At 49.7% G+C, this 22,501-nt stretch overlaps 6 protein-coding genes and 1 non-coding gene across 7 annotated transcripts; 3 read left to right on the forward strand and 4 right to left on the reverse strand.

Moving 5' to 3' along the window:
• Window positions 1-85: 85 nt before the first annotated feature.
• F4807DRAFT_229402 (uncharacterized protein) lies at window positions 86-5,247 on the forward strand. The gene is made up of 2 exons (XM_047994140.1): window positions 86-951; window positions 1,006-5,247. The coding sequence occupies exons 1-2, from the start codon at window positions 183-185 to the stop codon at window positions 4,695-4,697; spliced, it is 4,461 nt and encodes a 1,486-aa protein (XP_047850917.1). The 5' UTR covers window positions 86-182; the 3' UTR covers window positions 4,698-5,247.
• F4807DRAFT_229395 (WD40 repeat-like protein) lies at window positions 4,922-7,659 on the reverse strand. The gene is made up of 2 exons (XM_047994139.1): window positions 7,159-7,659; window positions 4,922-7,102 (listed from the first exon to the last, which is right to left on the reverse strand). Exons 1-2 carry the CDS (start codon window positions 7,282-7,284, stop codon window positions 5,147-5,149), a joined length of 2,082 nt encoding a protein of 693 aa, XP_047850918.1. The 5' UTR covers window positions 7,285-7,659; the 3' UTR covers window positions 4,922-5,146.
• Window positions 7,660-7,764: 105 nt separating this feature from the next.
• F4807DRAFT_438880 (ATP synthase subunit E) lies at window positions 7,765-9,206 on the forward strand. The gene is made up of 3 exons (XM_047999159.1): window positions 7,765-8,054; window positions 8,156-8,345; window positions 8,429-9,206. Exons 1-3 carry the CDS (start codon window positions 8,028-8,030, stop codon window positions 8,500-8,502), a joined length of 291 nt encoding a protein of 96 aa, XP_047850919.1. The 5' UTR covers window positions 7,765-8,027; the 3' UTR covers window positions 8,503-9,206.
• Window positions 9,207-9,560: 354 nt separating this feature from the next.
• On the forward strand, window positions 9,561-12,877 carry F4807DRAFT_438883 (glycosyltransferase family 66 protein). Its single transcript, XM_047999160.1, has 4 exons — window positions 9,561-9,855; window positions 9,922-9,945; window positions 10,040-11,864; window positions 11,930-12,877. Exons 1-4 carry the CDS (start codon window positions 9,708-9,710, stop codon window positions 12,198-12,200), a joined length of 2,268 nt encoding a protein of 755 aa, XP_047850920.1. The 5' UTR covers window positions 9,561-9,707; the 3' UTR covers window positions 12,201-12,877.
• Window positions 12,754-12,850, reverse strand: F4807DRAFT_t124. Its single transcript has one exon. It is a non-coding gene; the product is annotated as a tRNA-Thr (tRNA).
• An 88-nt stretch (window positions 12,878-12,965) lies between the features above and the next one.
• F4807DRAFT_438886 (uncharacterized protein) lies at window positions 12,966-16,168 on the reverse strand. Its single transcript, XM_047999161.1, has 3 exons — window positions 13,673-16,168; window positions 13,112-13,608; window positions 12,966-13,016 (listed from the first exon to the last, which is right to left on the reverse strand). The coding sequence occupies exons 1-2, from the start codon at window positions 15,774-15,776 to the stop codon at window positions 13,292-13,294; spliced, it is 2,421 nt and encodes an 806-aa protein (XP_047850921.1). The 5' UTR covers window positions 15,777-16,168; the 3' UTR covers window positions 12,966-13,016; window positions 13,112-13,291.
• Window positions 16,169-17,395: 1,227 nt separating this feature from the next.
• Window positions 17,396-21,484, reverse strand: F4807DRAFT_229455 (uncharacterized protein). Its single transcript, XM_047994141.1, has 4 exons — window positions 21,297-21,484; window positions 20,521-21,224; window positions 20,185-20,466; window positions 17,396-20,119 (listed from the first exon to the last, which is right to left on the reverse strand). Exons 1-4 carry the CDS (start codon window positions 21,343-21,345, stop codon window positions 17,528-17,530), a joined length of 3,627 nt encoding a protein of 1,208 aa, XP_047850922.1. The 5' UTR covers window positions 21,346-21,484; the 3' UTR covers window positions 17,396-17,527.
• Window positions 21,485-22,501: the final 1,017 nt, after the last annotated feature.

Here is a 22,501-nt window from a genome sequence, read left to right on the forward strand (position 1 = left end):
GACTCGTGAGTCACTCAGAGTTCCGAATACCGAATTGCGCAACCCGACTCATTCTATCTGAGACGTCCTGCCCGAAGTCAACTGAAGCTCTCAATACAAACAAGTCCATCAACGTATCTATGTCATAACTACTATTCCATGATCGCTTCTTCGTGGAAAAAAAATCCTCTTCTGCCAGAATAATGGCTTTCGGTTTCGGAAACGCAGGTGGCGGTGGCGGTGGCGGTAGCGGTGGAAATGTCTCCCAAGGTCCTGACCTTGGGGAGGTCCAAACTGAAGCTCTCGGCTTCCTGTCACTGTCCGGAGACGCCAAACTGCGGTTAACATCGCCATGGTCTCCACTCCCTACAGACAATGCTTCCCTTATTAGCATCGCTCCGCGGCGCGGCCTTGTTGCTGCCGCTGGTCCTGATGCTGTTATCCTAGCCTCTACAGAGGCCGTTCGACAGGCATTCAATAGCCCTAAAGATGGCGACAACGACATTAGATCATTCGAACCCCAACTGAAGCTTCCATTACCTATACGAATATGTCAAGTCGCCTTTACAGCCGATGAAGCCTATTTGATACTTTCGGCAGAGCAGGGTGGAGGACTGGCGGTATATGATGTCCAGTCTCTCCAGCAAGGCTCGACCCAGACAGCTTTCGAGATACCCACAAATGGAGAGTCGCTTAGAGTTTTGGCGCCGAACCCTCGTCCGGAGAAGGGCGAGCTGTGCGCTGTTGTGACCACCGAAGGCAAGCTTCTGATGGCGAATATGAAGGAGCGTAACTTCCAATCTGGAACCAACGGCCAAATCTTGAAGGACCAAGTGAGCTGCGTGGCTTGGAGCAACAGGGGTAAGCAGCTGATAGCTGGCCTTGGTGATGGTACCATCCAACAGATGACTCCTGAGGGTACCATCAAGGCCGAAATTCCCCGTCCACCGAGTTTAAACCCAACGTATTTTGGTAAGCTTCCAGTTCATTTTCAATTGGCGACTCTCTAGGCTAATGACTATGTAGTGTCTTCTCTGGCATGGCTCGAAAATGACGTATTCTTGGCCTTTCATATTTCGGCCCCAGAGCAGCCTCTCCAGGCTACTTGCCATCTCATCACAAGACAGGGCCAAGACTTTCAATTCCAGAAGTTGAATGACCCTGTGGATGCTTTTAACAACGATAGGGCCCCACACCACACGATCATGCGGTTAAAGGACTTTCCGCCCAATCTCCAGGACCTTCTAATCTTTTCGTCAACTGCCAGCCCTGATATTGGCCTTCTCGCACGATCAAAGACTCCATTAGGCCCGGGAGGTCCGTCGAATGTCTTCGCTACCGTCGAATTGGCTGATGATTCTAAGCGCGCCACTTTACCAATGGACGAAAACATGGGAACCCCAGCACCGATTGGTACGACACTGGATCTCTCCAGCCGAGAGAAGGTCTATAAACCCATACCTACCGATGAGCTGGACCAATCTCCTGGTCCGTTACCAGGTTACTGGGTTCTCAATGCCGAAGGGGTACTTTCTATTTGGTGGGTGGTGTATTCCGAGTCGATCAGAGGAGGAACAACATATCCGGGATTGGCCGCTATGGAAGGCAACGGTGCAACTTCTGTCGAGATGACGACCGCTAAGGCGGCTCAAACAAACTCATTCGCAGCCTCAGCCTCAGCCTCATCACCACTTGGGGCCCCGCCAGCGGCGACGGGGGCGGCGTTTGGTAGCACTTCAATGTTAGGCTCGAAGAACTCGCCCTGGGGGGCTCAACCTTCGTCTCCTGGTGGCGCCGGTGGTGCCAGGCCTACATTTGGCTCTAGCGCTTTTGGCACATCAGCAGCTTCCTCGGCGCCAAAGTTTGGCCAACCGTCTTTCGGTGCCCCTAGTCTCGCCGCCGCCGCCGTACCCGCTTTCGGTCAATCTACGGGGCTTGGTTCGAGGTCGTCGCCTTGGGCCTCCGGATCCGCCTCGTCCAGCACCCCTGTTTTCGGCCAAGCAAGCTTCAGTAATGATGCAAACAGCACGGATAGATCCGGGGGAGCCTTTGGAGGCTCTAGTCTCAGCTCTGCGAACACGAGTAGCGGGTTCGCCACTTTTGCAAACAAGGGTGGCTTTGCGTCCCTTGGATCGAATAACAACGTGGCCGGGCCAAGCATCTTTGCGTCTACAAAATCGGAAGCCCCTGAAGTCTCTATGGATACGGACACTACGTCTGTATTTCGAGTTCCGGGTTCTAAGCCAAGTACGAGTGTCGGCGACGTCTTCGGTTCACAGCCGTTCAAGTTAACTTCTAGTTTCCAACGTGATCCGAACGCAAAAGACGAAGATGCTGATGTGAAGGGTTCCGGCACTGAGACGTCCATGTTCGGCACAAATTTTACTACTACAATAGATGAGACGATGAAGCCGACAGCTTCGAACCCGTTCGCAACTGGAACGCAAAGTACTTTTGGGCAGCTAACGGCCTCTTCCACGAGTGTAGAATCAACTACGCCAACATCAACGCCCGCACCCTCTAAAGTCTTGTCTCCGACCTCTTCGGCGCCGCAGGGCAAAGGCCTCTTCGATTTTCATCCGAAAACCCCCAGTGGCCTAAGCAGCACCTTTGAATCTTCTACCTCCCAAACACCTACTGCTGAAACTCCTCAGGCGAAGGCAGAGTCAGAAACTCCTAAGCCATTGAGAAGTCTTGCTGATGCACCTCTGCCTCCAGAATCTACCAGTAAGGCTACCTACTCATTAGGCGACTCATCGTCTTCGTCGGCTGCTACTATGGACGCCGCGGACCTCGCGGGAACGCCACTCAGGGCCGTAAATGCACCTCTTCCACCTGACTTCGCCGACTCGACTCCTAAGAGCACAGATCGGGAGATCCTACGTAAGGAGTCTCCCGCCGTTGATGACGCGCCCTTGCCCCCGGATCCAGTGAAGAATAAAAAGGCGTACGACGCACCCTTGCCCCCCTTACCCGGTGCTATGCCTAAGTCCAAGCCTGTGGACGATTCACCACTACCACCTGATCCAGTCAAGCAGCCGAAAGCTTATGCAACCAAGTTGCCTGCCCTTCCCATCGCTAAACCGCCCTCTGAAGTTGTTGGACCTGGGTTCAAATTCCCCACAAACCCGCCTCCTGTCCCGTCGGATACCGATGATGATGATTTATCCGAAGTGGAAGAAGGTACCGAAGCCGTTAGTGAGGGTAGCGGTGTCGATGTTGCGAAGGATCTTAGTCCGTCCAGTATCGGTATAAGCAAGACCCCTGGATTTACTCCCCAAAGCTCATTTGATGGTTTGGCGGGGAGCTACTCTACCATATCCCGACCGGATCAAGAAAGGCGAAGCTTCTTTGGTGACTTGGGCCGGGATGCCCCCGTTTTCCCCCGACCCAATCCTATCAGTCCTCGTTCTCCAAGTCCTGTTCGAGGTGCGGTGCCGCCAAGAATGCTCAGTAAGGACCAGTCGCGGTCGTTTAGTGCACCAGGAATGGCATCTCATATCCTTGGTGGTTCCAGACGGCAGCAAAGTCACTTTGGATCTTCGATTGTTAGTAAAGATACTTATGCTGAAGATGCGATGGTTGAGCAGCAACGAAGAGCTAAGGCAAGGAAAGAGGCCGAGGAAAATCAACTGCTTCTCGATGAAGAGGATGATACTGTCCAGAGTCTGCTGAGAACGGAGGTTAAGCCGACATTAGAGCTTGATGAATTTATCGCACACTCAGGTGTAGCACCACCAGCTGGTGATAGTGTTCCGGCACAGGTCGAGGCTGTTTACCGTGATATCAATTCTATGATTGATACTCTTGGACTCAATGCACGATCCCTCGCAGGCTTTATTAAGGGCCACAAGGAACTCCGTACCGACGAATATATGAGGCAAGATTTAGCCAGCCCAGATGGTTGGACCCTAGCCGGACTCGAAAGCTTGGCCCAAGTTATCGATCGAGATCTCAGTCATGCTCTCAGCGAGTCAAGAGTCACGAATCTAGCAGAAAAACTTGTAGAATGTGAGGATATCCAGCGTGAGCTTGTCCGCGATCGCAACAAGCAGGCGGATCTCAAGAAGATCATTGCCTCCCGCGCCGATCCTGAACAGACTGTCGCAAATCGTGCCCTGCCTCTCAGCGCAGAGCAGGCCTCGCAGCAGAGCGACTTGCGGCGGGAGTATGCCAAATTCACAAAGCTTTTGGCAGAGGCTGAGGAGAACTTGACCTTACTTAAGGCTAAGATCGTCTCTGCCAGCAGCGCCACCGGAAAAGGCGGCTCGGCGCCAACCATTGAGGCGGTTGTGCGCACCATTACTAAACTAACGAGTATGATCGAAAAACGTAGCGGCGACATCGACGTACTCGAAAACCAAATGAGGAAGCTACGAGTTGGCTCGCACGGTCCCAGCAGTCGTGAAGGTTCGCCTTTTGCCACGCCCAATGCGAAGAGATTGAACGCATCGTCGGTTTTCTCTCCTGACCGCTCAGCACGGGAGAGCACGCCGCAGCGTAGCAGTGTTTTACGCCACTCAGTGTCCGGCTCCATAACGAGCCTTGGTGGTAGTTTGTTTCAAACACCGCCACGCAAGAAGCTGAGCGGTTTCGGAGACTTGGAGAGGAAGGCTGCGAAGGAAAAGCGGGAGCGCAGGACAGCCGTTCTCGGGAAGCTCAAGAGCAGCCTCGAGAAAAAGGGCGTCGGCGTGTGGGCCGTGGATGATAATGAGTAGGGGTTGCTTCACGTCAATAAGTGCCACGTACACGATTGAGGATTATGAAGGTCTCTGTTCAATTGGTATGTAGATAGTATTACACGCGGATCCATCCTTTTTTTATAAAAAAAGGGGAGGGTTTTCAAGAAGAATGCGCATTACTACGATCAATGAAATATCATCAAAAGACATGACACATTTCTTTCACAAGGTGAAGTAAGTAAATACTAGTACGTTCTCAACGTCTAGTCAAGAAGTGTCTCGGTATCCTAGTCCCTAGCTGGGAGAGCCAAACACCATGCCCGCCATCTCATCTCATCGTTTGACAAATGCCATCCTCGGGCTGGGTATAATACATAGACGCATGTCAAGGTAGCCCACTGACGACTCCTGACACGATATTTACAACCAGAAGCAAACCTGATATCAAGAACGGACCGAAAAAAATAAAGTTCATCCAAGTCGTCTTATACGAAGCTAATAACACCTCCGTTCACAGCTTCGAGCCTTGCTACTAGCTTCTTGACGTTCGTCCACTCTTCGCTCCGAACTGACTCTTTACCACCCAAGTCGGGACCGACTTCGAAGACGCTGACTACCGCATCGATACCACCCGTAGCAAGTCGCTTCCCCTCGCTACTCTCCCAGGCGATCTTGTTCAAGCTCTTACTGAGTAGTTGACGACCGTCTTTACGAGGCGTAGGACTAATCTTAGCCACGGGGATCTCGGTTTCGACGGTGACGTCCCAGAGTTCGAGCGAGCCTGCTCCGTCAACGAGAGCGAAGACGCCAGGACGTACGGGCGACCATGCTGCGTCGTAGACGACGTCCTCGCGCACAAACTCGAGTAGTGGATGGACGGCAGTACCCGCGCTCTCAACGATGGTGCTCGTGGCAGCAGGAGCGCGCACTTTCCATAGTTTGACGGACCAATCAAGGGACGAGGAGAGCACCAAGTCGCCTAGATCTACAGGGCCGCGGGCGGGGTGGAAATCGACGCTCATGACGGGGGCAGCATGGCCTTTGTAAGAAACGCGCGAATCGACGCCCGCCTTAGCGCCGGCACGATCGTACCGGTGACATGGGTAAATAGAACCTTCTTCTGAACCGACCAGGAAATAGGTTGGATCTGCTTGGGGGAAAGCCATGGTAGTCGGTGCGAGGTCCTCGAACTTGTTGGGAGGCGGCGTGGTAAGGGTTAGCGATTCTTGCGGCTGAGACAGCATGTCGACGCTCCACACGCAGAAAGCGCCGTCGGTGGAAATCGAGATGATATTATTCGCATTCTGAGTACCGACAATGTCGACAGAGTAGACAGGATGGGAATGGCCGGAACCCGTAAGGGGTGTCTTCTGCACCGGAGCAGATTTAGCCCGGGTGTCCCAGAGGAGAACCTGGCCGGAATATGTGCCGCCGATGATTAGATTGGGGTGGAAAGGAGAGAATTTGGCAGTGAGGATATCGGACGGGGCATGGAAGAGGAACTCGGGTCGATCATGGAGATGCTGGTTCCAAACCTGTACAATACCATCGGGATCGTGAGGTGCAGATGGGTTTTTGGTATAAGAGGCGAGCAAAAGCTCGGGGAACTTAGGCGAGAAATCAATGCTGCTAATCATGCGCTTCTTGGACCACCTTTCATCGTAGAACTGTACAACTTCCTTGACCCGACGGCGGCCTTTGCCACCGGTATTGCCGGCCTGCTCATCTTCGTCTTCAATATCGTGGGCCTGGAGCGAGTAATCGGTCAAGATGTCGTATTCGTTGCTAATATCGAGCGCTCGTTCGATCACCTTGGTAGAACGCTCGACAAAATCGACAAAGTCGTCGGATGCTACGACGGCGGCTAGCTCCTCATTACTTAACGCCCTAGCTGGGAAATTCGAGGTAACAACAGAACCAGTCTGCAATGGACCATCAGTGATGAGCTCACGAGCAGCCTTCAGCTCTTCTTCGATCTCCAGTCGCAAGTTCTGGCGTAATTCTTCTTCCCTGTCACGCTTCCATCTGCTCAGCCGTTTGCTAGGGGTAGATGTTGTGGCGGGCAGGTCCTCGTCATCAAGGTCCGAAAAGGCTCTGGGTCGGGTAGCAGGGGGCGTCCAGTCATCTGTAGTCTGCACGCCTTTGCTGTAGGAAAACACCTCCTTGACCGGCGACGGCGGGCACTCAAAGATGGTTTGGAGAGGGACGGTAGTCAAGATTTGGGGTTGAGAAGAGGCAAACTGGCCGTTCAGCTGCGAAGCGTATTCCGAGTGCTCACCGCTCAGGTCGTCGCCACTTAGGACACTATTGGGTCGGCTTCCACGTAGACCGGGAGAGGCTACGCCCGTGGTAGAAGATGCAGGTCTACTTTCGCCGACTAGACTGTTAATCAGGGACTCGATGACCTTCCTATTGTCACGGCCGGGTGTGGGAGAGATGAGCTGCGATTCCAAATTAGCGAGAGAAAGGGGAATCTAGAAAAGGAAGAGTAACCAACATCGCTAGGTCCGCCTACGCTAGTTCTAGCAACAGTGGCCGCCTGGTTCGCTCTTAACTCTCTTTGTCGCTTGAGCTCTGCAAGCTTTGCCTTTTTTGCTAGAATCTCATCTCTTCGTTGTTGCATCTTGTCCTCCAGCAAGACCCATGCCGGGTCTCCTTCCCTGCTGCTAAAAGTCCTGAGAGTAAAAGGGGGGGGAGTAGATTTACGTTGAGTCGCGGAGGTGAGTCGCTTGTTGTACGCGAGATGGGATGGTTGGATAGTATTGGCTGGGTTCGTCGTTTACCAAGGTATTTAGGGTAAGCTGGCGCAATTATTCGGATCGTGAGTGGTAATGATAAAGGTAAACGACTTGTGATACGAAGTAATGGAATAATCTCTAACTCGCAGCTACACCTGTACTTTAACGATGCGCGTTTCCTTTGTCGGGAAATCGCGACACCGGTAGCGTCTGTGCGCGGGTATTGTATACCTATGTACTTATCGTAGGGTACCTGAAAGTGCAGATAGAAAAGGCTGCTGATTGGTTGATATCTGATTCAAACTGGTTATTGGTTCTCCACTAATCTAGCCCAGCAAGTACATACGTACATTGGACACCCTTACCTAGTCGTGGCAGCCGCCATAATAGTAGATGCAAATGCTAAATGCTGGGAAAAAAATTAAGGAAATAAAGTCTGCGAAATTTCCCGACGCTGTCCATACTTTCGTGACACGCTCTTACTATCCCACCTCCCAACCTTGAACCACAACCCTCGACCAACTTCCTCCCCTCGGAATAGGGCCAATTGGCAACCGATCGCCAAACCGTGCATCGCTAATTGATTGCTTGCTCTCTCTCAATAGCGTTCGCGCCATAAACCGGCCCAATGTCTACTACTACTTCGGGAGTCAACGTATGTTCTCACTGCCGTACGCCCGAATTTTACTACCAGCACGACGAGCATAACGAGGCACGACAAGCACAATAGGAATATAGCTGATAGGATTTTTATAGGTGCTCCGGTACTCGGCTCTTGCCTTGGGTGTTTTCTACGGGTTCACGCACCAGAGATCAATCAGCGCAGCGCAAAGGGCCACCGCGGCACAGAAGGAATATGAACACAAGCAACACTTAATAGAGCAAGCCAAGGCCGAATATGCAAAGTCTAAGAACCCAGCTCTCCAAACAGCCGAGAAAAGCGCTTGTATGTTCTCCGGCTTTTTTTTTCGAATTATTCTCAAGCACCTAGCTAGGGGGTAGTTGAATGCTAATGAATATATTACCTAGTGGACCAAGATCCTATGGACCCCAAATTCGATCTAGAAGCTTACTTCAACGCCCTTGCGAAGCAAAATCCCTAGGGATGTAATAATAATATTGGATCAACTACGTGCGGATTACAATAGAGTCTGTGGACAGAGAGGGCTGGGTTTGAGCACGATGCCGAAAGTCGTATCAAGGCCCGTTCTTCTGACGACGGCTTCGTAGGGCCTGTGTATAATTGCGATGCGGTCCAGAAAAACCACCTCATAGATTTCATTGGGTTTCACGCTGTACATGTGTACAATACCAAGACTTATGCTCACCTAGACAATTGGGAAGGCCGGATCTCGCATGGCATTCATGGAACGGCCTTAACGGTTCAGTTCGGTTCCCTTCAGGCCTTTGAGTGATTTTCTATCCTTCTCTGTTGATGTTTATATCTCGCATGTTTCATTCACATTTCCGTGCGTATAAGATAATGGTGAACAGAGAAACACCAGGGGAGAAACTCGCAGCATTTTCATGAAGTGTCTCATGAGTGTAGGCTCGCGAGAAGGGTCTTGGATGATAGTTAAGACTGGCTAGGCAGGTAAGTGTGTTAGTATATTAACGGCTAGGAGGATATGTGGACATCCTAACAAAGCCTATTTCAGTACTTAATTCCGTCAAACTACATTTACATGTATATGGTATACCCAGTATCCTTTAGTAGAGGCATCTATCTAGCTACATAATCGAAGGAGTTCTAATATTCTATATGTTGCGGTACGTAATAGCAGTATATGGCTCAGTGCTACGGATTAGGTACTTGGTATATTATTATTTTTACATGCATGTGTTGAAATACCTCGGGTGTTGTGTGTTTAATGTACACGAGTACATAAGCATGTACCTATGTATATTTATGCGTATATCTATGTACGTAGCTGATACGTTATTCTTTGGTCGTCTCTTTTCAATTGGTTAGCCTTGCTACCCTTCAAAAGTCATCCCCAACTTATTAGTACATAGGTACCTAGAAACATTGAAGCTGCAAATACTAGTAGTACTGTGGTACCTATATACCCCCACTAAATTTTGAATTCGAACACACCCCTGTAATCGTGGAGCTCTTTCTGCAGGGTGCGACGCGCGGATTGAAAGCTCCAGCTGTCCTCACCATCATACTTTGTTTTATCCATCACGACCTGCACAATCAAACTTATACAAATTCCCTTTTCTTCCTCACACAACTTTTTTTTTCCCTACGCAAATGTTGACGCCGTCCACCACCTAGTTGCATTGTCCTGAGGCAACACTCACCATGCCCGTCGCAACCGACGCGAGTTCTACTCCCGTCGACTTGCTCGTCAGCGTCGGCAAAAATCAGAGCACCAAGACCTTATTAAGGGTCATTATTCTCTGCTTCATTGCCGCTGCTGCTGTTGCAAGTCGTCTGTTTTCGGTCATTCGTATGCTTGTATCTTGACTCTCTAATTTTATTGGACCTGTCCACTAATAATTATTTATTATTATAGGTTTCGAGAGTATTATCCACGAGTGTAAGTCAAGTCCCACGTCCCTCTTTCACCTCTAAACCTCATGTCTCATATCGTCTTGTATCTTGTGTGTTGTGACTTACGTTATGTTCCGCAGTCGACCCATGGTTCAACTTCAGAGCAACTAAGTACCTTGTCGCCCATGGATTCTACGATTTCTGGGATTGGTTCGACGATCGAACATGGCATCCCCTCGGCCGAGTTACCGGAGGTACACTCTATCCCGGTCTGATGGTCACAAGCGGCGTTATCTACCACCTCCTACGGGCTCTGACTGTTCCCGTCGACATCAGAAACATTTGTGTCCTCCTAGCACCGGCATTCTCCGGCTTGACTGCCTTTGCCGCCTACCTCCTTACCAATGAGATGACTACTTCGCCGTCTGCTGGTCTTCTCGCCGCCGTTTTCATGGGCATTACCCCAGGTTATATCTCGAGATCTGTGGCTGGTTCCTATGATAACGAGGCAATCGCAATCTTCCTCCTTGTATTCACGTTCTATCTCTGGATCAAGGCGTTGAAGTTGGGTTCCGTCTTATGGGGTGCTCTGTGCGCTCTCTTCTACGGCTACATGGTGGCCTCGTGGGGTGGGTATGCCTTCATTACCTGTCTGGTTCCTCTACACGCATTCGTCCTCGTTTGCATGGGAAGGTTCAGTATGCGCCTCTATACCTCATACACGACTTGGTATGCCCTCGGTACCTTAGCCAGCATGCAGATCCCCTTCGTCGGTTTCTCGCCCGTTCGCACCAGTGAACACATGCCCGCCCTAGGTATATTTGGCTTCCTTCAGCTTGTAGCCTTCATTGAATATGTTCGATCGGCTATCCCAAGCCGCCAGTTCCAGTCATTCCTCTACATGGGCCTTGGTAGCATATTCGGTCTTCTACTACTCCTGTTAGTTGGCCTTACCACCCTTGGATACATTGCTCCTTGGTCCGGTCGATTCTACTCTCTTTGGGATACCGGCTACGCCAAGATTCACATCCCGATCATTGCGTCCGTATCTGAACATCAACCGACCGCTTGGCCAGCCTTCTTTTTCGATCTCAATATGCTGATCTGGCTCTTCCCTGCTGGAGTCTACCTCTGTTTCCAGAAGTTAGAGGATGAGCACGTCTTTATCATCGTATACGCTCTGTTTGGAAGTTACTTCGCCGGCGTCATGGTGCGATTGATGTTGACTTTGACTCCCGTGGTATGCGTAGCCGCTGCCATCGCCGCCTCCCAACTTCTTGACACCTACCTTGTCGTCAGATCGCCCGAGCCTGTCAAGTCCGAAGAAGAGGGCTCCGATGCGACTGCGAAGAAGGCATCCAAGCATGGCGTGTTACGAACCGCGTCCCAACCGGTGGTGGGCATTTATGGTTTGTTGTCTAAAGGCTTCGTAGCTACCTTCATGATCATATTCTTGCTCATTTTCGTGCAACATTGCACATGGGTAACCTCGAATGCCTATTCATCTCCATCCGTCGTCTTAGCAAGCAGGATGCCCGATGGTAGTCAACATATCATCGACGACTACCGCGAGGCCTATCAGTGGCTCCGCCAGAATACCAAAGAAGACGCCAAGATCATGTCGTGGTGGGACTACGGCTACCAAATTGGTGGAATGGCTGACCGTCCTACCCTCGTAGATAACAATACTTGGAACAATACACACATTGCCACGGTTGGCAAAGCCATGAGCTCTCGCGAGGAGGTAAGCTACCCAATTATGCGTCAACACGAAGTTGACTACGTCCTTGTCGTCTTCGGTGGTCTCCTTGGTTATTCAGGTGACGACATAAACAAGTTCCTCTGGATGGTGAGAATCGCCGAGGGTATCTGGCCCGACGAGGTGAAGGAGCGAGATTTCTTCACGGCGCGGGGCGAGTATAGAGTCGATGGCGAAGCCTCTGACACCATGAAGAACAGCCTAATGTGAGTATCCTTCTTAGCAAAGTGTAATGCAGATGTTTAGCTAACGTGTTCCACCTAAAATAAAGGTACAAGATGTCATACTACAATTACGGCGCCCTTTTCCCGCCCGGTCAGGCTCAAGACCGTGTCCGAGGTGCTCGGCTTCCCGATCAGGGCCCGGTTCTTAACACGCTGGAAGAAGCCTACACTAGTGAGAACTGGATCATCCGAATCTACAAGGTCAAGGACCTCGACAACGTAGGCCGAGATCATGCTTCGGCAGCCTCGTTTGAGAGAGGCCACAAGAAGAAGAAGGCAACCAAGAAGCGCGGACCCAGGGTTCTAAGAGTGGAGTGATGAAGTCAGGGAATATGATCATAAAAGACATGTGATATACCGAGCGTGCCATCACCTTGACTTCTACAACTTGCTGGTTAGGGAAAGGAAAAGTCGGCCTCGATGGTTGGCCATGTACAGATATCAAAGTCCAAGGCAGGGAATAAAAAAAAAATAGGGAGGGCATTCCCTAATTTCGTATAAATGACATCTCGTCACATTGGCCTTGGATGCCTGAGAGTAATGATTCGGTAAAAAGAGAAGCAAACACCTAAATTGTTACGTGACTAGGTTAAGTGTCGTTCGTGTATTGATTGATATTGTCTACTATATAAACTAGCCTGGGATCTAAGATATTATGGTAAGAATAAAGCAAGGGAAGTAAAAGCGAATCTAATGCTATTGAGGATTACGGAAAGGTAACCACATGTGCAGAAGAAACTAATAACAAGCAAGGTAGGTGAGCTACTTATTTATCTATTTACCTTTGTTTTCCTTACAAAGTTGAAACGGAATAGGGCTATGAAAATAAAAATTTAAAACCGAAACTACGAATTCGTAGAGAGGATAGAATTGCCCACTACTGGAATCGAACCAGTGATCTCATCATAACACTAGGATTGAAGATACTTCGGTACTAGTGATGCGCTTTACCACTAAGCCAAGCGGGCTAGCTCAAGGAAGGAACCAGTGTGCCGACCAATAGTCATGCTGCTGAGGAGAAGTTGCGGTAATGGTGTTTATATACTTCGTATAGGAATATCAAACACACAAGATACACCGACACTCCGATTCACCCTTCCTCAATGACCACGCTTTTCAACAGATATAATCTACGTAAGTCCTGTCACAATCCAACAGGGTAAAACTTATTCGAAGAGCGGATATAATTTGCAGAGTTTTTGTAAGCTAATCATAGTTACATTTAATAGCAAGTGTACTTCAATTCACCCACCGACTCCGTATTAACTCATCTCCATCCAAGTGCGAAAGTGCATTGAAGATATATGTTGTTGAAAGTCGGGGGCCGATGGTAGAGGTTGATCATGAATGTCTGAAACGTGGGCCCAGACGAGTACAAACAGGTGATACAAAAAGGGAAAGGGGTAGTATTATAGTCCCAACAACTGACGGACACGTCTGCGTTTACCGATGACAGCTAGTTTGGCGTGATCGCTCAAGTCCGGCAGCAAGCCTTCCAGTGAATGGCCTGTATGGGCAATCGTAGAGGATGCAGGGTCCCGAGGCGACAGGTCCAGAGAGCTACCCGTCTCTCTCTCGTCAGAATAGCAAGGGTTCTCCTCACGCAGCTTCAGCGAAGACTCGGATTGTCTTTCTCGAGGCTTTTGCCGATGATAGTACGTCGAAGAGGCTCCGCTGCCAGTTCGTCTAGCGGTCTTCTCGTCTCGGTCGACTTTGCTAGAAAATTCTGCATGCCTAATTAGCTAACTGAGCTCGTTTACGAGAGGCACAATTCGATGCAGAAATCTTACCAAGGGTTTTGGCCTGGCTTTCCTCCTTGTCAGCCGTCGAGTCTAATTCTGATGACTCATACAGTTCGTAAGCAGCAGGAGGAAGGGTGGAACCATCGGCCCCTCTGCGAGAATAACACGACTCTATCGAGATCTCAGTGCGCGTCATAGATTTCGGCATGGGGAACGAGGAAGTCCCGGAGTCGCAGAAAGGACCCGTCATGTCGTCAAAGAATTTGGCAGCCGAGATCAAGTCTTCCTCGGCCATGAACTCATAACCCTGTCCAAGCTCTTCCTCGCCCCCCTGATTGGCATCCCAGGTCTCGCCCATAAAATATGGGTCAGTGGTTTGGTAAGCATGCGATAGATCTATAGGCGTCGGCGGCAAATCCCATCCGGAAACATAGTCAGGATCACATGGGGTCTCCGGTCCCATGGCGTTTTCCATGTGTCCTTCTCCATGTTCATGGCGATACGCTCGACCGCCATCTTGGTGTCGCCGAACTCGTCTTCGATGAGAACGCTCCCGCTGAGAAACTTCTGATTCTACAGCAGGTTGCTCATACCTAGGCGTTGCGTATGCACGTGCCTGCGGCTCGTAGACGTGAGAGTTTTTCATGCTCTCACAAGGATGGTTGTATTCGTGAACCGACTTACAAAATCCGTTGGTTGGCTGCTTGTTGCGAGAATTGCGATAGTGGTCATCGGAATACGTAGCTTGAGGCGCCTGAGTTTCTCTGTCAATAGAGCGGTGGTAGTGGTCTGTATACATGGACGTATTCATCTCATCGTGGCCATCGTAATACAGAGGAGTAACTTCCGGACGATCCGAAACGCTCTGTGGGGAAATCTTGGGTCTCGTTTTAGGAAGTACTTCTGGAGAGGGTTGCTGTGAGAATCTAGAATGATTTTCAAAAGGAGTCTTGGAAGGAGCACAAGCGCTGTTGGCGTATATGTTCGGTTCGTCCCCCTCTGTATTAGCCGCCGGGTTAGAATTCTCCATACGAGTATCGTTGTTCAGAATCGCTTCCTTATTCTCTCGGGACGCATCGGGGCTTAACGGAGGCACGCTGCTATCGACTTTCTGGGCGGTTTCTCCAACAAGCGACTTTGAACGCCTACACTTATGCTGTCCCGTCTTCGGACCTCGGGCGGATGCTGTAACTCCAACATCTGACTCTCCTGCTGAAGATACTGACGGAGGTAGCATAGTATAACCCTCTGCAACAGTCGAATCGGTCAGGATGCTTGAGGAGGAACTAAAACATCCCGACTTGTTTTTTTTACGTGATCCACAAGCTTTCTTGCCATATCGCTCCTTACTACAATCAGTACAAGACACATTCGTGGTAACCGTGGGGGTTTGATGGTATTCAGTAGCATTCTGCACACGGTGGTCAGCTTCTAAGATATCCGCACGAGTTTCATTATGGCTTACGTTGACGTCAGTGTCATCAGCGTCATCGCTCTCCGCGAGGACAGCTTCACGCTGACATTTAGTGCAATAATCTCGATCCGGTATCTGGCCCCTTTTTAGAGGATGTTCCTTCTGGTATCTCTTGGATCGCACTCTTCCACAGCCTGCGCAAAAATGGACGTGTTGGATGTGTTTGCCAATATCTCGCCCAGCCCCTTTCATTTTCTTCGTTTTCCTGTCCCCTTGCTTATCCGTTCCTTTTGTGGTGGCTTTCCTAGTTGCAATATAGTGCTCCTCGCACATTTTAGCTTCGCTGGGGCTGTACCTGAGAGGCAGCGAACTGTTCAATGCTGCTGTGCGCGAGTCGTCGCGTGGTTGCTTCGCTGACAACGGCATCGCTGCGAGTAGGGATGGAGGCGGCGGCGCTTGAGTTATCAAGGGCCCGGCAATGGGATAAATGGGAGGTCTAACTTCCCGACAAGGAGAAATGGCCTGGCTGTGGTGATGGAAAAGGGGTGTGGCGATCGAATGGGAAAGCGGGTGAATTGGAGCTTGTACGTAATGAGGACTCGGTACTACAATAGGCTGTGACTGTGAGAAGCTACTGGCAGTTGGGAGCTGAAGAGCAAATGCTTGAGGGTTAGCAGTCGACGTCATTGGGAAACCGCGGTTGGGCGACATAGCCATACTACTGCCAAAGTCCCACATAGGAGACGGCACTGGGCTCGGGTTTGCTGGTGGACAGAGGTTATTTGACGTCAAAGTCGAATCTTCACTTCCGGTCCCGCGATGGATGCGAACAGGAGTAGAAGTAGAAGCAGATCGAAGCCCTTTCTTGTTTACAGTAATGGGATGGCTTTCACGTTTGAAAATGTTGTGATGCTTAGTAGAACCCCCACGCGGTGTAAAAGGAGGCGTTGGGCTTTGGACTGTGAACGCCTGGCGGCGACGGACTTCTCGCTCTGCTTCACGTTCAAAGTCGACGCGAGAAGGGATACCAAATGCTTGGCCGAGGATGTCGAAACCATAATCTTCTAGCAACCTGTCCTTCTTCTTGCGACCAAAGGCTGGTTTTCCGTTCTTAGCCGTGGTGACATAGATGCCTCTGCTGCTAGGGAGGCAAAACTCGCCGTCAGTCTTGCAATGATCCTGATGCAACATATTCTGCTCTGATTGGGAGCTGTTGCACCTATTGGCTCGTCAGTAAGATAGCATGGAGAAAGAAGCGATGAGACAGCTGAGAGGCTGCTAGAATGTTAGGTTAGGGGTAATAGTGCTAGGAAAGCATCTAAAGTTGACTTGAGGGATAAGAAGCGAGTAGGAAAAGTTTAGTTTGGTACTGACTTGTAGTGACCTCTACCCTTTGGCTGGCTCATCATGGAAAGATATCACAAGTGCTCTGTGAATTATCAAGTATCAAAGTGTGATCGATTTAAGGTTAATAAAAACCGGGAAGAGGTGCAATCAAAGAGAGTAGTAGAGCGGTAAGTGGCGATGGGATGCACGTATACACGTGTAGAGCAAAGAAGATATGAAAAAGGAAAAAAGGAAAGGAAAAGGGAATGTTCAGGAAGCTTGATAGAGCTATAAGGTAGCTGTGATGCAGTGTGGTGTGGTGCGGTGTGGGTTAGGAGAGGTGGAAAAGTGTGAAGATGAGAAGGGAAAATATTGGAAAGGAAGCAGCATTTAGGAATATTCTTAGGAGAATAGATAAGGTGTACATACCCATGGGTCTTTTTATTCCTTAAAAAGGAGAGAAAGAACATTCTAATTCATCACTACGAGAATATGCACTTACCTAGGTATATACGTCGGTCTACATAAGTTCTCGAGTAAATCGTGAACGGGTTTCTGCACCCCTATCTAGTACTGTGATGTATCACACCCTGTCTACTGTTACGGCAACCTGGATAGATCATGAACCTACCTAAAGCCTATATAAAGGGTAAACCAAGACCACCAATAAGGACCGTGGCTATAAGACGTTCGATTGGCTTTCCAATAAATGGTACTTGTTCTCTTATTATTATAACGTCGTCTGATCGACTCCCCTGTGTAGAGACCTATATAATATATAATGTAATTTACGAAGGGGATATTCCCCTAAAACTTCTCAAAAGACATCCGTCGACGTGGAGTATGACACATTATGTCCCGTCTTTCTCTGGGATCATCTATAAAGCCTGGTACTATTGACTATTCTTCTAATTCTAGACAACCGTTACCTAGGCATCGGCTTGAGAACTCATTACTCGGTTTCTTCTTATATTTTTACTTTGCCTTGGCAAGGTGTGTAAATTTAGTAGTCCTCATATTCGAATAAAGCCTTTGTAAGATAAGAGAACATTGGGATGCTAAAATATGATTCATATCAGAGCATATAAGGTGAAGTCGAAACTCAACTCTCATCTTCTGGGAGTGGTGCATCGTGAGGAATATTGGAAGGCCTGTCTGGTTAATCAACTACTTTGAATGTGAGGCGATGCTAAGTTATGATGGAACTGAGGGACTGTTCTTCTCGAAATTGGGGGCGCGCTAGCCGGCGAAGCTCGGCGAGAAGCAAGAGAAGCGAGCATCCTAACTGCTTTAGCCCGCTTCTCTTCGAAAATTCGACTGCGCTCTAATTCTTCGCCCATGCGTTGCATCCTCGCTTGCTGGTCACGCTGCGCCTCGGCCTTGATTTTATCGTAGTGAAGCGTAGTTAGAACCTTGGGCCAGAGGCGGTCAAGCTTGCGAGCCTGCGCCTCGGATACGTAGGATGGAGGCTCATCTTGTGGCCTGGCTATTGAAGATCCGCCCCAGTAACACTCAAACGTCAATGTTGCCCGGTTGTGCGCATTTTCTGTTCCCCAAAAGACTATTGTGTCTCCGTGATATAGCTTCACCCAGTACTTGCAGGCTGCCGTGCTGTTCTTTGGCTCATTGGCCTGTAGGGGAGTGTTGTTGATTCTTATCCCAACAGTGGCCTTGGTTGATATATAGAACGCATATGAACTCGGTGCTGGTTCGGCTCGCATCGTGCGGCTGGCTGTAGACCGAGTAGGCTCCCATGGTCGGAATTCGTTGAAAGATGCAGTATAGCCATCTCTCCACAGCATGACCCTGAATGCGTTTTTAGGAACCCTGGATTCAATGACCGGCTCATAAACGACGGTGTTATTAGGATCCCGTCCCCACGAAATTATGGGATCGTTAACGTGGATGGATATTCCTGGTACTAATGACCCCTGGCCCGAGTAAAAGGCTGCAACCATCTTCGGCCGCTCAGTGGCTTGTGTAAATTGCTGGGTTTCAGGTGGCAGAGTATCCGGGATCGATTCAGACTCGTCTTCGATGGCAGGCGAAACCTCATTGGCGAAATCATGGGCCTCATTGACTACCCGATTATCACGTTTGAGCAAGGCTGGTCGCAGTGCGAGCGCCTTCCCTATTTCCTTGGGTGGATGCCGATTCCGTGTAGGCGGGAAATTCTTCATCGCTAGGTCCCAAAGATGTGATTTTCCCGGACCGAATTCCTCCTTCCTTTTCTCGGCAGCTTGCTCAAATGCATTGTACTGAAGATGGGTCATTTCGGGGTAATCTAGGTGCCATGTATCCTTGTTTGAACTGTCCCAAAAGGTCGTTTTGGGAAGAGGATAATCGATTTGACGACCCGACTCGTTCTTTACCACCTGAGGAACACTGGCGAGCAAACGGTTCTCTTCTTCCTCGGCGTTGAAATCATCGAAGTCACTCTGCGATTTGAGTCGTTTGAATGACGGTTTGGCCTTAGTCTGACCCGATTCGTATTCATCACTGGTATCATAAGCCGGCTTTCTTTTACTCGTGTTGAGCTCGCTGGTCCTAGATTGAAGGTTCGGGCCACCATTGGCAAGCGACTTGACGTTCAGATTCCCAAGGATCGACGAGGCACCGCCAAGGCTCTGCGAACGCGCCCCTAGCACCACACTCTGCGAACCACCCCGCGAAAAGTCTCCGTCGGCCGACAGGATGCCGTTGCCTGCACGAGGCTTCTGCCTTGGCGTAGAAAGGTCATCCGATTCACCGAAACTATCAAGGATTTCAGTTTCCAAGACATCAGTCTCTCCTAAGCTGGTATCCGAGACCGGGAGGTTCAGGCGGTCCTCTGGAATGGCGCCGGAGCTACCGACTGCCGACACCTCTCCAAATAGTCTGTTCGGCGGAGGTTGCCCAAAAGTATAATTCTCCTTCTCGGATTCGAAATCAATGGAAAAGTCTGGCTCCGGCTCTTGAAGAGAACTCGCACCTTCGTCGGTGAATTGAGCTGGTTGCCTATCATCGAGACTCAGTTGCGAGGCCCTTTGTCCTAGGTCCTTGTCGTCAGATGCCTCTAAAGAATCTGCTTCACCCGTCAACCACGGATGAGTCAGGAGTTCGGAGACGGACGCTCTAGTCTCCGGTCGAACATTAATCATCCTCAATATGAAGTGAATGCCATTACTCGACACGTTGTATCGCGATAAAGGTGAGATGTTTACCGGCGTCTTGATGATATGGTCGAGCAGCTCCGTATACGTAACCCCATTCTTAACGGGGAACGGCGGGCTGCCAGTCAGAGAATAAAACAAAACACCGCCAAGCGACCAGATGTCCACCGCATGATCATACCTCTCCCTATCCGCCGGTCTCTGCCCATACCTCTGCGTTCTCTTACCATTGTAATCGTACGACGAATACTCGCTGTAGACCTCCGGCGCACAATACAGAAGAGTCCCGCAGAACGTCTTGAGAAAGGTTTGCTCGGTGTCGATCATTTTAGACAAGCCAAAATCCGTTAATTTGACCACGAGCGGGCTCGTCGACTGTATTAGGATATTGTCGGGTTTCACGTCGCGGTGGGTGATCTTGTTTTCATGTAGATACTTGAGCGCATCAAGTAGCTGCCCGGCCATAATCTTAACGTAGGGCTCAGCTATTGGGCCGTGTTCTTGAATGAGTTTGCCAAGATCGCCACCGGGGACGTATTCCATGATAATGAAGAACTGGTGTAAATCCCAATCGAAGTGCTCGATGTATTGAACAATGTTGGGCTTGGTTGGAGTTAGAACTAGAGCATCTCGAGACGACCAAAACGGGACATGAAAATTTAACTTACGTGTTGGACTTTTTGCATAATCCTCATCTCATTTTCGACTTTTTGATCTAGAACACCATTCTTCATGAACTTGCGCTTATCTAGTTCTTTGGCCGCGTATGGTGAACCGTCGAATTTTGAGGTGACCTTGTGAACTGTCGCGAAAGCCCCTTTCCCGATCACACTTACGCGCGCATACTTTTCGCCTCCGCGCCACTCTCGAGGTAACCGCTCAGGGGCTTCTTGCGTGATTTCCCAGAGATCGCCGTGAGGTTGGCGCTGTGGAGGATGAAAGAGGTTAACCTACTCCGAGTTAGCAGTTGCATAAGCGATTTTGTGTGATAGGGACCATCTTACATGGCCGCTTGGTCCAGGGCCAATAGTCTTGTTAACATCGTCATGCCCTTGGGTTCGTCGTAGATAGGCACCGAGCTTTCTCCTATACGCAGTTTCGTGATCGCCATCGCGACGAGGTATCCGAACAAGGAAGATAAGATCGCTCATGCTGTCATGCATAACAATTTTGATTGTAGAGCCACTCTCCAACGTCCTCCTGGTCGCAGAGCATTGGCCCTTTTGGGGATCACTCCTCTTTCGCAGCAATTTGTCGTCAACGACGGTGCCATTCGTCGACTGATCTTCTAACATGACGATACCGTACTTATTGACGAATATGCGAAAGTGAATATTGCTAAGCCTCCTGCCTGGGTCGTTCTCAAAACAGAGATCACAACGGGCACGATTGCGACCAAAGGTGAAGCCTAGGCGCGGGTTCTTCAGGCTGGACGACAATTTAATCACTAGAGCATGGTCGCCAATCCCTCGAGTTAGGCCAAAATGCTTAGGGTCGTCTTCGCGAGTTCGATCCGAATCAATGGCGTTGGCGGTATATCTTTTAGTAGTATGGTGGGCATATTCGGGTGAAGATGCGATATTCTGGATTTCGTGACTGGCGCTGTCAGAGTTGGCATACAGTAGGCAGACTATATCGGAAATGTCTTCGTCAGAGAAGCCTGAGTTTTGCTTCCCAAATCTCCTAGGATCCAAAGCATTTTGAGTAGCTACGCGAATGGCAAAGGTGTCAGTGGATGTGACCTGTGAAGTAACACAATAGTCTTGGTCTGGGTGCTAACCTTGTTGAGTCGGCTGCGAGTCAGATTGCGAGTCTCCAGTCGAGTCCATTAGTAGCTGCCGAGGGTGCGCAAGGCCACCGCTAGCCTAGAGAAGTAGGGTTATAGTGAAGACCTGCTCACACCGACTGCGAGAAACGCCGTTCAGGCAGCCGGCTGGTTGTTCCTTATTGTCAAGACTTCCGGCCCGACCAGCTAGCTCGGAAGCCTTCGTATATGGCAGGTTGCGGTCATTCAAGAGACTTCGGTCTGTCTTATTCGACGACAAGTTTAAGCGGGTATTGCTATGGTTGCAAGAATTGCCGTCACAAATTGACAGTTGTGAACCAAAATGGTCGACCGTTCTATTTTCAAATTAAAAGATCTGGTTGCTCGAGTATGTACAGAGTGGTATGGATCAATAAAAGTATGCCGGATGAATTGCCGGGCACGAAGACTTGGAAGAAGGTCTCGGGACGGGTTCGACACGGGTTCGAGCGTAATTTATTACAAAAACTCGACGGGAAGTTTCCAGATGAAAGTTCAAAAGTGCACGAAAGACTCATGCGAAAGCACGCGGCAGCTTGCATCAAGTGCGCCTGCGGCTGCCCTCTCAACCAGATAGGTAACCCACCCTCCTGCCACCCGTGCCCACCTCCCGCCTACCTAGGTATGTACCTAACAGTCTATCTTAGCCTAGCTAGGTACTTACCCCACAAGGGATTCTTTGGTGCGCGGTTGCTTAATTTGATAGATACCGTACTACTTTAAGGCAGGTACGAAATACACACATACCTACATACAATACTTATTTATGTACAGCCAATCATTATAAGGTCAGGTACCTAGGTCCGTCAGCGATGCATCCCACGCCTAGCGAACCGTACTGCTGGTATAGGCACAACATAAATAGGTAGGTATGTAGCATTTTAACTCGCAATATCATAACTCGATAGTAATACAACCTTAAAAGTTGAAAAGCTCGACCCACATGGATACTTAGGTACATGCTAGGGATATCAATAATGTAAGTACATATACTATGTATTCATGTAGCAGTGTAGTCGGGTAGATATAAACTTCCCGTTTCGAACACGTTCCACCCCTGTGTCCGCCATCTAAAGTTTAGAGCAAATTGACATAGTAAGGTAGGTACCTAGTAGGTGTAGGTGGTGTAGGTACAGGCACTAGTACCTGAATAGCCAACAGTAGCACCAAATCGATATCTG

This window comes from Annulohypoxylon truncatum, assembly GCF_022578515.1.
Source record: "Annulohypoxylon truncatum strain CBS 140777 unplaced genomic scaffold F4807scaffold_34, whole genome shotgun sequence".
Taxonomy (NCBI): domain Eukaryota; kingdom Fungi; phylum Ascomycota; class Sordariomycetes; order Xylariales; family Hypoxylaceae; genus Annulohypoxylon; species Annulohypoxylon truncatum.

Coding starts and splice junctions, on each gene's coding strand:
- F4807DRAFT_229402 (XM_047994140.1), top strand. CDS start 183: ATGGCTTTCGGTTTCGGAAACGCAGGTGGCGGTGGCGGTGGCGGTAGC. Junction 952..1,005: donor TTTAAACCCAACGTATTTTG/GTAAGCTTCCAG, acceptor ATGACTATGTAG/TGTCTTCTCTGGCATGGCTC.
- F4807DRAFT_229395 (XM_047994139.1), bottom strand. CDS start 7,284: ATGCAACAACGAAGAGATGAGATTCTAGCAAAAAAGGCAAAGCTTGCA. Junction 7,103..7,158: donor GCGTAGGCGGACCTAGCGAT/GTTGGTTACTCT, acceptor TTGGAATCGCAG/CTCATCTCTCCCACACCCGG.
- F4807DRAFT_438880 (XM_047999159.1), top strand. CDS start 8,028: ATGTCTACTACTACTTCGGGAGTCAAC. Junction 8,055..8,155: donor CTACTACTTCGGGAGTCAAC/GTATGTTCTCAC, acceptor GGATTTTTATAG/GTGCTCCGGTACTCGGCTCT. Junction 8,346..8,428: donor AACAGCCGAGAAAAGCGCTT/GTATGTTCTCCG, acceptor TATATTACCTAG/TGGACCAAGATCCTATGGAC.
- F4807DRAFT_438883 (XM_047999160.1), top strand. CDS start 9,708: ATGCCCGTCGCAACCGACGCGAGTTCTACTCCCGTCGACTTGCTCGTC. Junction 9,856..9,921: donor TCGTCTGTTTTCGGTCATTC/GTATGCTTGTAT, acceptor TTATTATTATAG/GTTTCGAGAGTATTATCCAC. Junction 9,946..10,039: donor CGAGAGTATTATCCACGAGT/GTAAGTCAAGTC, acceptor TATGTTCCGCAG/TCGACCCATGGTTCAACTTC.
- F4807DRAFT_438886 (XM_047999161.1), bottom strand. CDS start 15,776: ATGTGGGACTTTGGCAGTAGTATGGCTATGTCGCCCAACCGCGGTTTC. Junction 13,609..13,672: donor AAGCCAGGCCAAAACCCTTG/GTAAGATTTCTG, acceptor TTAGGCATGCAG/AATTTTCTAGCAAAGTCGAC.
- F4807DRAFT_229455 (XM_047994141.1), bottom strand. CDS start 21,345: ATGGACTCGACTGGAGACTCGCAATCTGACTCGCAGCCGACTCAACAA. Junction 20,467..20,520: donor GCCCTGGACCAAGCGGCCAT/GTAAGATGGTCC, acceptor AACTCGGAGTAG/GTTAACCTCTTTCATCCTCC. Junction 20,120..20,184: donor TTATGCAAAAAGTCCAACAC/GTAAGTTAAATT, acceptor ACTCCAACCAAG/CCCAACATTGTTCAATACAT.